Raw genomic sequence first — 13,578 nt, 5'->3', positions numbered from 1 at the left:
GTTTGAGAAGTGAAAAATTAATAATTAGTTTATTGTGCCTTTATATTCTCGAAATATAAAGGCACAACATAGATAAGAGCCAATGTCTTAAGTAGTTTAATTACTCCAACCTCGTGAAAGTGATAAACTTACATTTTTATTTTCGTCAAAAACAACTTTATATTAACGTGTTTCAGCGCATGAGTTTAGTTAGCTAACGTCGCCATGACATCGCCTACACGTGCGATCGTGGATTTCTATTGGATATGCACTTTCTACCTATCGTCATACTGTATCGCCTTTGGTAAACAAATGTATATAAAAAAAGAGACGCCTGAGCGGAGTAACCACATCAGTTTTTCACGGGGTATTTCAGAAGCCAATGAATGTGAATTCCTATGTTATGCTTTAACGTCCTCTGCTGGTCATTGGCTGGCATCACAAGAAAATGTATCTTGGAGCCCTAAATGTCAATACCCGCTCTCGCGGTCTCTCTCACACAGGCTTGTAGAGTGGAAAAGCACCCCAAAAAGTTAATAAGTTGCCACAGTTTTTAGTAGGCTACATCTCTCTCACATTTTCTACTTCTTGTTTTTCTCTCTCCCCTCTCAAAATTCAGTTCAACAGAATGCACACATAAATGTCTAGAGGAGATAACTCACCCCTATCTGATATATTTACTGCAGTGTCATCCTCCACATAAAACACCCTTTCTGCCAGTCGCATTCTGTTAAAGGTCCCCAAAGCACACACATCCCTGGGTCACTCTTTTCAATTCGGCTGCAGCTAGCGACTGGAACGAGCTGCAACAAACACTCAAACTGGACAGTTTTATCTGAATCGCTTCATTCAAAGACTCAATCATGGACACTCTTACTGACAGTTGTGGTTGCTTTGTTGTCTCTACCTTCTTGCCCTTTGTGCTGCTGTCTTTGCCCAATAATGTTTGTACCCTGCATGTAGCCTATTTTTTAAATATTATTTTTTATTTAACTGAGCAAGAACAAATTCTTACTTACAATGACAGCCTAGGAACAGTGGGTTAACTTCCTTGTTCAGGGGCAGAACAACAGATTTTTACCTTGTCAACTCAGGGATTTGATCTACCAACCTTTTGGTTACTGACCCAATGCTCTAATCACACCTGCAGCCCCAAGTAATTAGAGCGTTGGGCCAGTAACCAAAAGGTTGCTGGATCGAATCCCCGAGCTGACAAGGTAAACATCTGTCGTTCTGCCCCTGAACAAGGCAGTTAACACACTGTTCCCCGGTAGGACTTAATTGTTAATAAGAATTTGCTCTTAACTGACTTGTCTAGTTAAATAAAGGTTAAATAAAACTTTTTTTTAAAATAACATCTTTAAAAGGCCTATTTTTCTCCCTTGTCGTGCTTATGTCCATATCACCCTTCAACACACGCAGGGGCATCATTTCAGCTAAACCTGCCAGGGCAGCGTTTCCCAAACTTGGTTTCCCAAACGTTTTGTTTTTTGCCCTAACACTACACAGCTGATTCAAATAATCAACTCATCATCAAGCTTTGATTATTTGAATCAGGTGTGTAGTGTTAGGGAAAAAAACAAAACGTGCACCCCTTGGGGTATGTCATGACAAATAGTGTCAGATTTTGGAGATCATTACAGCCAAAATTACTTTATTATCATTCCTGCTATGTAAACAAAGCTTATTTCTGCAACAATATCGCTGTTTAAGATTAAAACACTACTTGGACCTACTTTTGGGTACCCTAACATGTCAACAACGGAAACATGGCTCACTCGAGACACGCTATCTGAGTCGGTACAGCCACCTGGTTTCTTCACGCATCGCGCCGACAGAAACAAGCATCTCTCTGGTAAGAAGAAGGGCGGGGGTGTATGCCTTATGATTAACGAGATGTGGTGTGATCAGAACAACCTACAGGAACTCAAGTCCTTTTGTTCACCTGACTTAGAATTCCTCACAATCAAATGCTGGCCGACCGCATTATCTACCAAGAGTTTTAAGTTCCTCGGCGTACACATCACGGACAAACTGAATTGGTCCACCCTCACAGACATCGTGGTGAAGAAGGAGCAGCAGCACCTCTTCAACCTCAGGAGGCTGAAGAAATTCGGCTTGTCAACAATCCTGTCGGGCTTGGTACGGCAGCTGCTCCGCCCACAACCGTAAGGCTCTCCAGAGGGTAGTGAGGTCTGCACAACGCATCACCGGGGGCAAACTACCTGCCCTCCAGGACACCTACACCACCCGATGTCACAGGAAGGCCAAAAAGATCCTCAAGGACAACAACCACCCGAGCCACTGCCTGTTCACCCCGCTATCATCCAGAAGGCGAGGTCAGTACAGGTGCATCAAAGCTGGGACCGAGAGACTGAAAAACAGCTTCTATCTCAAGGCTATCAGACTGTTAAACAGCCAACAAGTGGCTGCTGCCAACATACTGACTCCAGCCACTTTAATAATGGAAAAATTGATGTAATCAATTTATCACTTGCCACTTTATATTAAATAATGTTTACTTACCCTACATTACTCATCTCATATGTATATACTGTACTCTATACCATCTACTGCATCTTGCCATCTTGATGTAATGTATCACTAGCCACTTATATGATATAATGTTTACATACCCTACATTACTCATCTCATATGTATATACTGTACGCTAAACCATCTACTGCATCTTGCCATCTTGATGTAATTAAATGTATCACTGTTACAGGAATTATATTCCTATATGTTTTAATACCCAATTAAAATTAAACACTCTGTCAATCCCTAAGAATTTGTAAGACTCTTATTTGCATAAAATGGACAGAGACCAGTCTCAAAATCAACCAGCAGCGTTTATTCTCGAGAGTACTGAACATGATACAGTTTACCACAGGTTATAAACTGAAAATGACGTCATTCTTTTTCAAACTGTCCCGTCTCTTCTTCACCCTGGTACAAAGGCTGTATAGTTCTCAAGCCTTCCCACATCGTCTCAACTAATTTAGATAATTTATGACCGAGCCAAGGTCTGCCTGTGTAGATAAGCATTCTAGCCAGTCTGGCGATAAGTTCATTCATTTCTACCAAGGAACAGACAGTCATTGTTCTACTTCTTGATTATAATTACACACATTATATTCAGTACTAGGATAAAAAAGAAAATTCATACATATACAGTAACATAATAGTATTCTGATTAGTCCTGATTGAAATGTATACATAATTAGTCATTATTGATAAAAAAAATCCCTTAACAATCACTAGCCACTTTATATAATGTTCTCATACCCCACATTACTCATCTCATATGTATATACTGTACTCTATACCATCTACTGCATCTTGCCATTTTGATGTAATGTATCACTAGCCACTTATGATATAATGTTTACATACCCTACATTACTCATCTCAAATGTATATACTGTACGCTATACCATCTACTGCATCTTGCCATCTTGATGTAATGTATCACTAGCCACTTTAAACAATGCCGCTTTAAATGTTTTCATACCCTACATTACTCATCTCATATGTATATGCTGTACTCTATACCATCTACTGCATCTTTGCCTATGCCGTTCGGACATCACTCAATCATATATTTTTATGTACATATTCATATTCATTCCTTTACACTTGTGTGTATACGGTAGTTGTGAAATTGTTAGATATATTACTTGTTAGATATTACTGCATGATTTTTGAACATATTCTAGTCTGTGCTAGCAAAACAGTCCTGTAGCATACATCTGACCACTTCCGTATTGAGCGAGTCGCTGGTGCTTCCTAGTTTAGTTTTGGCTTGTAAGCAGGAATCAGGAGGATAGAATTATGATCAGATTTGCCAAATGGAGGGCGAGGGAGAGCTTTGTACACGTCTCTGTGTGTGGAGTAAAGGTGGTCTAGTTTTTTCCCACTCTAGTTGCATGTGACAGGCTGGTAGAGATTAGGTCAATTGGATTTAAGTTTTCCTGCAATAATGTAATCGGCCACTATGTGCAAATCAGTTTCATTCATACACTGGCTCATCTGTAAATAGCCCATCCAACTACCTCATCCCCATACTATATTTATTTATTTATCTTGCTCCTTTGCACCCCAGTATCTCTACTTGCACATTCATCTTCTGCACATCTACCATTCCAGTGTTTTAATTGCAATATTGTAATTACCTCGGCACCATGGTGTCACGCCCTGACCTTAGAGAGCCTTTTTATTTCTCTATTTGGTTAGGTCGGGGTGTGATTTGGGTGGGCATTCTAGTTTTTCTATTTCTTTGTTGGCCGGGTATGGTTCCCAATCAGAGGCAGCTGTCTATCGTTGTCTCTGATTGGGGATCATACTTAGGCAGACGTTTTTCCACCTTTGGTTTGTGGGATCTTGTTTGTGTCTAGTTGCTTTCTGCACTGCATGTAGCGGTACGTTAGGGTGTATTTTTTTTTGTGTCATTTAAAGATAGACTAATTGTTTTCATGCACATTTTTTCACTTGAGAAATACTACACCAAAGATCTTAGATGTAAAATTGTGCGCCTAAGATCTCCTCTGAAAAAATGTCAATTAATGACCGATTTCTTGAGTTATTTTAGATTAATTCAGACTATTTTGAGGAAGAGAATATTGGGTACAGGGTCTCAAAATGGCCAAACAGTACTATTGCCATTTTATTCTCATTTTTCAAGCGAAGGGAGCATTTTAAGGGAGTATGCTAGCCGAGTTAGGCTAGATGCCAGCCAAACTGAAGCATGCTGACACCTTAACCCACCGTGGGTGTGGGTGTGTGTGTAAGCAGGGTCAGACTTGGGTTCTACTTGGATGACAGACCGCCTGGGAATACCAGGGTACATATTCATGAAGCGTCTCAGAGTAGGATCTAGTTTTTCCATTTGCATCATAATTAATAAGATTAAGATGGACAGAGGAGACCTGATCCTACTCTGATAAGCATTAAAAGGGGTCTCGTTATGTAAACCTTTCCTCTTTTTTCTCTCTCTTTCACCAGCAGAGGGCAGTGGAACCCTAGTTTCTTAAAATTATATATTTTTAAAGCATCACACAGTCCAAAAATGTGGACAGAGAATTCTTTGGAGGAACAGCAGGCGGACAGTGCTTGTCAAACTACAGGAGTGTGTGAAGCTGTCTCCAGAACTCACACTCATCCTTGACTTCTATCCTTGCTTTTAACAGGGATGAGCACACTGTCATCACCCGGTTCTAACCTATACCCTTAAACCACTTGGTCTATATCCCGATATTTAAATCTCTCATTAGTGATTTTTAAAATGTCTGTCCTCTTCTGTATCTGCCCTAGAATCCATTGCATTGTAGTAGCCTTTGTACAGTAAGTGTTTCAGATCTGTTTAGATACCACTAACTTTATTTGAAATGTGATTTTTATACATTGCAGTTGTTATTAAAATACAACCGATTGAAAAGATCAAGATCCAATTAAAGAACACTATTTACAATAATAAAAAGTGGATGCTACCATGGTTACGGATAATCCTGAATGGATCGTGAATAATGATTAGTGAGAAAGTTAGACACACAAATATCATACCCCCAAGACATGCTAACTTCTCACCATTACAATTAGAGGGGAGGTACATTTTTTTTGGGGGGGGGGGTATGATATTTGTGCGTCTATAACTTTCTCACTCATCATTATTCACAATTCATCCAGGATTATCCATAATCACGGTAGCATCCAAATTCATGTAAAAGTGTTAAAAATTCCGGGCCTAAAATTGGCTTTTTGTTCCACCAGCCACTGTGGCAGGTAGATTTAAATATTTACCAGTCATTCAGATTTTTTACCAGCCAAAACTATTTTTCCCAGCTAAAATTACACCAACAAAACACAAAAATAAATATGATCATGATTTGTAATCTTTCTAAAACAATAAATGTATTACTAGTAAGAAGTAATGTGGTATATTGTTTAATTTCATATTTGTGACCTGAGTTTTTTTTTACCAGAATATCACGGATGAGACAAATATTTTCACCTGCCCCTTTAAGGGCAGGAGGTTACCGTGGTTACGCAACTCCAGTCATGTTTGTGCTGGGGTCGAGTGTGGGAAAATACTGCATTTTTTACAATGTATCGAAATAATGTATTGTAATACCATTGTACAGTTTCCCGCAAGACAGTTTCACACACTACAAAGGGTAAAGAGTGAAAGAAAAGCGGGAGACAGGCAGGGAGACAGACAGGTTATTGGTCCACAGTGGACCTGAACACCACACATGTAACATGTGTACAGTGGGCACTCAAGGAAAATGTGTTCTTTTACATGTTCTTCACAGAAAATGAGCCAAGGCCAATGAGTCTCAGCTTGGAAAAATGATTAATTGCATAATTTTTATTTTAATAAACATTGAAAATGGGTCCCACAGACCCGAACACCACACAAGGGTTAAAAAAGTAAATTAGGCCAACTTTTATGCCTGTTTCTAAAAATGAATCTTTCACTCAGATCTTCATATGCCCACAGCCCCCAGCCAAGCAGTGTTGCAGCGCGAGGTGGCATAGGCTATATTGGACAGGTAGTTCTTTGTGCGATTTAATTTACCAGGTATGAAACAAACCGGCAGAACTACTTTGAAACAGCTACTGCTGTTTTTGTTATCATACTTGACTATTTTCATTCACAAATGCGAGTGAAATGGTCACACTGTGGAGCCCTGCCCACCCGCCAATGTGGCTAGTGAAATAGACATCTTATCCGCCAATGCCAGAAATCTACCCGCATTTGGCAGGTATTTATTTTAGGCCCTGAACATATTCTATTCTTATTTATAATAAAAGTGACCTCAAAATGACCCCAAAAGGGGCATATTAGATTGTGTAGAACAGTGGAAGCTCCTCAGTGGAGGAAGGGGAGGACCATCCTTCTCAGTGAATTTCATAAAAATAAAAATGTTAAGACATTGAAAAAGTTATCCTTTTTAGATAAAACTATACTAAATATATTCACGTCACCAAATAATTGATTAAAACACACTGTTTTGCAATGATGGTCTATAGTAGCCTTACTCATCTGATATGTATAAACTGTCCTCTATACTATTCTACGATATCTTAGTCCAATGCCACTCTGGCATATATTTATATTCTTAATCCATTCCTTACTTAGATTTACGTGTATTTTGGGTATACGTTGTGAAACTGTTAGATATTACTTGTTAAATATTACTGCACTGTCAGAGCTAGAAGCACAAGCATTTCACTACACCCGCAATAATATATTCTAAACACGTGTATGTGACCAATAAATTAGATTTTGATTTGACAAGATGTGACTTATTTTGGGTCGCCGGTTTGCCTGGCGTGGGTCCCTGGGCAAGAAAAGATTGAAGACCCCTGTGCTAGTACATTGATCCCATCGAGTAAATGTTAGGTAATCTAATCTGTTGTGTATCCATGGTGCTTTGGCGATGGCAAAGCTTCAGCAAGATCACCTTCAAGTGATTTCTGAACTTAATCCCAACAAATGCGTAGAAGACAGGGTTGAGACAGCAGTGGGAGAAAGCAATCAGTCGACACACATAGAACCCATAGTCAAGCCATGTGCTGACCTCACAAGTATTGAAAGGTGCTACGGAGTAGTCGGTCAACAACCTCAGAAATATCACCACGTTGTAAGGCGCCCAGCCAATGAAAAATACTGCCACGATACTGAAGATCAGCTTCACAGTTCGATTCCTCATGTGTGACCTTGACTTGAAGATTGTCCTCAATATCCTCATGTAGCAGAACCCGATCACTGCAAAAGCAGCCAAGAAGAAGATGTTCTGTTGGTAGCTGCCCACTCTCTTCCACAGCGGATCCCAGTATTCACAGTAAAAATGGTTGTCTTCTTCATGGGGGTTCTTTTGGACAGAGCTGAAAATCAAAGCAGGGACGGCCGCCACAAAACTAACAACCCAGATGACGAGAGAGACTGTGACCCCGTAGCAGCCCCTTTGGGAACCATGGTCGGACAGAGGATGCACCACGGCCAGGTAGCGGTGGATAGTCATGATGGTCAAGAACAAAACGCTGCTGTAGAAGCCAGCGTAGAAGACAAAGGTAACGGTCTTGCAGAGGATCAGGCTAAAGGTCCAGCCCCAGATATGGTAGGCTGCCCAGAAGGGCAGACCAAAGGTGAAAACCAGGTCAGATAGGGCCAAGTTGAGGATGAAGATGTTGGTGAGAGACTTGAGGTTCTCGTACTTGGCCAGGATGGCCATGACCAGGATGTTGCCCGCTAGACTCAGGATAGTCACCACAGAGAAGAAGGCAGGGGTGGCGATGGAGCCAAACTTGACAACGCCGTTCTTGTTACAGACCTCGTCTGTATAACCCTCATCATATTCGTAATCGGCGCCGTTGGTTTCAATATCGACCATGGCATGGCTGAAATCTTGAAAAGTGAATAGTGCAGATTAAATCAATTACATCACATCTTCATTCACAATACACTATTTTTAAAGCAGCAATTCAAATAATTCAGATGATTTAGTAACACACCTACGACTACAATTACAGAAATATAAAAAGGCATAAAAAAGAGAACACCTGAAACTGCAACAATTCAAATGTAAAAAATCTATATTGTTTTTGCTCTATATTTTTGTTTGGGTTTAACTCTAGAATGAAGTTTGAAAAATGTGGCTTACTATTTCATTAACCAAATCAAACGTACCTGTCGTACCCGTCATAATGGTTTAGCGTGATGGCCTCACTGTCCCTGTTAGGCTACACAATGATATGAGGACAGGGGAGTTGTGATGAAAGTAAGGTACTGCATCTCTGTTATAAACACCCCCCATAACGTCCCATCTCTTCCTCTACAGCTCTACAGCTCCAGCGTAAGACCGGACAAAGGCCGGACAGAAAAAAAAATCAGATTTGTTATTTTTGGGGCAATATATGCGGCGCTTTGGCTGTAATGAACTGTCCGTTCTCCCTTTATAATCCACTGTCGGCTTTCTCAAATTGATGCGCAAGAGACCAAACCACCACAGATCAAGCGCTCAGATCATGTTAGTGAAACGCACACCCTCGCACCTGCAGCCGACGTGCAGATGTTTAATTTCTCCTTCATGCAGTCAACGCTGAAACCAGCGCAAATTCCTACTGTTGTTGTGTCCAGATTAAACGTGGGACGTCCCTCATTATAAACAAACAGTCGGTTAAATTAACGGTTATTGGTTAATGCATATTTTTAATTTTATTAGAAGCGATTATTGGATGAAACAACAATGTCATTGAACCAATGGACTGGCCAGAGATCAGGGCATTAATCAGCAAAGACGCAGAGAAAGCTGATTAGTATTTTGGACAACTAAATTGAAGTCAAAATGATTGATGAAATCTAAGTGTGTCAGCTGCAGTGGCGATTTTAGCCTGTAAATCTTGGTGGGGCAAAAAAAAAATGGTGGGATGCATGCCAGCAAAGCCACTACACAACACCAAACAATACATTAATTGCACTATAACGGTGACAAACGGTGCCCACAAACTGTTAGGGCCTAAATAAAGCTTTCCCAACAGCAGACCCAACACCTTACCACTGCTACACCTGGCTATCAGCAGAGCCTTGTCTTGCAGCAAAACAGGTCATTCAGCCTCATTTACTGCCATTAAAAAAACATAGCTGATATGGGTGACTTGCTTAAGCAAATGTGGTTTCTACTGACAATTGAGATGTCCAAACTATGGCATAATGGGATGACAAGAGGATAAGAGGCAATCCGTAATTTCGATTAAGACATTCAGGAGCGAGCTAGGACGGACGTAGTCAATAACTATTTGTTCAGCACTTTTGAAATGTACAGAGACAGAATTCAGAACATGGGCCATTCTTACAGTGTTCACCCTGTACACCAAGTCAGAACCGTATGATAAATAAAGGGTGCATTCATATAAGCAGTCAATGAAAGCTCTTACAATATTTGATGATTACATTTCTCAAAAACAGGTAATAGGCTACATGTGCACACCAAGTCAGAAGAGTAGGCAAAATTAAGAGGTGAATATAGATCAAATGATTAGGGTGAGGCACATGGGCTACTAACAGCTTACTACACAACATACACTTAGTATTATTTTATTAGCTATAGCATGCATATCTCCCTGGCATATTACATCATTTATGCAGTAGCATACAAGACAGTTTTGGACACCTTGTTGTGCTGTGTTTACTTGGACAGGAAGGTGACGTGGCGGTCCTTCGTGGGCAAATTGTCTAATCAAACTTTGTCATCAAAGTCCGACATTCTCTGGATTTATATGGGGCTTTCAAGACATCTGGGAACTCGAGAAAAAAAAGGTTAAATCATGATGACGTCAGTGATCTTCAGGTCGTAGCTCTAGAAAGAGGCCCGAGTTCCGAATGTACAATTCCGAGTTGGATGAAAGTTCAAAACGTATTTTCCCAGTCGTAGCTAATTTTCCACGAGTTCCCAGTTGTTTTGAACTCACTTAAGTCAAATTTTACAGTTCCAAGTTAACAGTTGTTTTGAGCGCACCACAAATCATGCTTCATTGATAGCATGGTGTCACGCCCTGGCCATAGAGAGGGTTTTATTCTCTATTTTGGTTAGGCCAGGGTGTGACTAGGGTGGGCATTCTGGTTTCTTTATTTCTATGTTTTTCTGTTTCTCTGTTTTGGCCGGGTATGGTTCTCAATCAGGGACAGCTGTCTATCGTTGTCTCTGATTGGGAATCATAGCCTTTTTCCCTTATGTTATTGTGGGAAGTTATCTTTGTTAGTGGCACTATATCCCTTGTAAGCTTCATGGTCGTTTCTTTGTTTCTTGATTTGTTGGCGACATTTATAATAATAAACAAAAATGTACGCTCACCACGCTGCGCTTTGGTCAACTTCTTCAGACGATCGTGACACATGGCCAATGTTGAATTATAATTCTAAACTATGAAAAGAGACCCTTAATCTTAGACTTGGTACCACACAGCCACTCCACTGAAAAGCAGACTAATGATTGCTTTGCAATGCTTGCAGTTGGCCACTGATTCATTCCAAACCATTCATTGTTGAATTTGCGATTTCCAACTAGTTGTGTAATGTTTATGTCCAATGGCCGTTGAACATCGATACGTTTTATCTATAATTTCTCTTCATTATTTCTCTTCATATAACAAGGATTTAAAAGGATTTGCCAGTAGATTGTCAACTTGATTCATGATGATGACTGCTAGCTAAGATTTTGAAAGTATGATATTGACAGTCCAATCAAAGATACTGTAGATATAGCGTGATTTGACTTAATATTATCTGTGGCCAATGACCTTGAGCCTTCTTGGTTGGGAACTTCTAATGTAACTCTATGACAGCACCCAAGGGGCTAGACTTTTCGTGGTCGACCCTTAGGCGTTGACGTAGTGTCTCCATGAGTGACAGAACACTGAGCCAATCACAGCACAACGCTCTGTATTTTCTGCTGGCTTGCCCCACCACAAAAAGCACTGAGCTATTTTTTATTTTACCTTTATTTAACTAGGCAAGTCAGTTAAGAATAAATTCTTATTTTCAATGACGGCCTAGGATTAACTGCTTGTTCAGGGGCAGAACGACATATTTGTACCTTGTCAGCTCGGGGATTTGAACTTGCAACCTTTCGGTTACTAGTCCAACGCTCTAACCACTCCAATGCTGAAACACCTGCATTTTGGAGCTGCCTTACTCAAGTAAACAAAAATATGCACATGCTGCCAAAGTGAACAGCTACTTCCTGAGAGAAATGTATCAGTTTCTAACTGATGACAAAGAGGTCAGCAAACAATGAAGAACAGGGCCTACTTGATGAGAGAGTATCCTTATTCCTCATTGATGGTGATGACCCAGACCTGATCACGAATTTAAGGAAGCTGAATGGCAAACCACAATCCTCATTCCAGCCCTTTTGGGATGAAGTACAGAAGTATTTTAACGAATACACAGTTTAGGTCAAAGATCAGACATGGGGAGTACTTGTATTTACCTCTTGCTATATCAGTTGAGGACTTGCGTGACACAGTGGAAAAGCGGCTTCCACCAGAAACTAAAATCCCATCAATACAGTGGCTAAGGAATCACTGGCCACTTTAAGGAAATGAAACACGAGCCACTTTAATAATGTCTCTGTATCTTACATTACCCATCTCATATGTATAAACTGTCCTCTATACTATTCTACGATATCTTAGTCACTTTAATTGTGTGTAAATATTGCATTACTCATCTCATATGTATAAACTGTCCTCTATACTATTCTACGATATCTTAGTCACTTTAATTGTGTGTAAATATTGCATTACTCATCTCATATGTAAATACTGTCCTCTATACTATTCTACGATATCTTAGTCACTTTAATTGTGTGTAAATATTGCATTACTCATCTCATATGTGTATATACTGTCCTCTATACTATTCTACGATATCTTAGTCGCTTTAATTGTGTGTAAATATTATATCACCCATCTCATATGTATGTACTGTGTTCTCTACTATGCCACTGTATCTTAGTCCAATGCCTCTCTGACATATATTTATATTCTTAATCCATTCCTTACTTAGATTTGCGTGTATTTTGGGTATATGTTGTGAAACTGTTAGATATTACTTGTTAGATATTAGTGCACTGTCGGGGCTAGAATCACAAGCATTTCGCTACACCCGCAATAACATCTGTTAAATACGTATACAGTATGTGACCAATAACATTTGATTTGATTTGATTTTAAGATGGCAGTTTACACCCAACAATCATGGTCCATGTATGCTCTCTAGTACACAGGAAGGTTTGACCTCAAGGTCATGGTCCAGTCTCGGATGATAAAAAAGGGACGTCAAGACTCATAGTTTGTTGCAGTACAGTGGAACTACATTAAACAGTTTTCCTGCATGTGGCAGAAGGACTGTGAAATGTTGTGTGTGGATGATAAGGCAATCATCCCTGTTGGAGAACCTGGCCAGCCTATAGGGACCTGTAACAGAGGCAGACATCCAAGCATTGCTCCTGTGAGTGGGCCAGTTCTAGCAGCTGCCGAACTTGATTCAAATCAAATCAAAGTTTATTTGTCACGTGCGCCGAATACAACAGGTGTAGTAGACCTTACAGTGAAATGCTTACAGGCTTTAACCAATAGTGCAAAAAATGTATTAGGTGAACAATAGGTAGGTAAAGAAATAAAACAACAGTAAAAAGACAGGCTATATTCAGTAGCGAGGCTATAAAAGTAATGAGGCTACATACAGACACCGGTTAGTCAGGCTGACTGAGGTAGTATGTACATGTAGATATGGTTAAAGTGATTATGCATATATGATGAACAGAGAGTAGCAGTAGTGTAAAAAGAGGGGTTGGCGGGTGGTGGGACACAATGCAGATAGCCCGGTTAGCCAATGTGCGGGAGCACTGGTTGCTCGGCCCAATTGAGGTAGTATGTACATGAATGTATAGTTAAGTGACTATGCATATAAGATAAACAGAGAGTAGCAGCAGCGTAAAAAGAGGGTTTGGGGGTGGCACACAATGCAAATAGTTTGGGTAGCCATTTGATTACCTGTTCAGGAGTCTTATGGCTTGGGGGTAAAAACTGTTG

General features: G+C 40.1%; 1 protein-coding gene across 1 annotated transcript; it reads right to left on the bottom strand.

Moving 5' to 3' along the window:
• Positions 1-2,812: 2,812 nt before the first annotated feature.
• On the bottom strand, positions 2,813-8,963 carry LOC115122324 (chemokine XC receptor 1-like). Its single transcript, XM_029651531.2, has 2 exons — positions 8,672-8,963; positions 2,813-8,389 (listed from the first exon to the last, which is right to left on the bottom strand). Exons 1-2 carry the CDS (start codon positions 8,685-8,687, stop codon positions 7,353-7,355), a joined length of 1,053 nt encoding a protein of 350 aa, XP_029507391.1. The 5' UTR covers positions 8,688-8,963; the 3' UTR covers positions 2,813-7,352.
• Between the last annotated feature and the right edge of the window lie 4,615 nt (positions 8,964-13,578).

The sequence above is a fragment of the Oncorhynchus nerka genome, linkage group LG25 (genome assembly GCF_034236695.1).
Source record: "Oncorhynchus nerka isolate Pitt River linkage group LG25, Oner_Uvic_2.0, whole genome shotgun sequence".
NCBI lineage: Eukaryota > Metazoa > Chordata > Actinopteri > Salmoniformes > Salmonidae > Oncorhynchus > Oncorhynchus nerka.
This window is presented reverse-complemented; position numbering and strand designations above follow the sequence as displayed.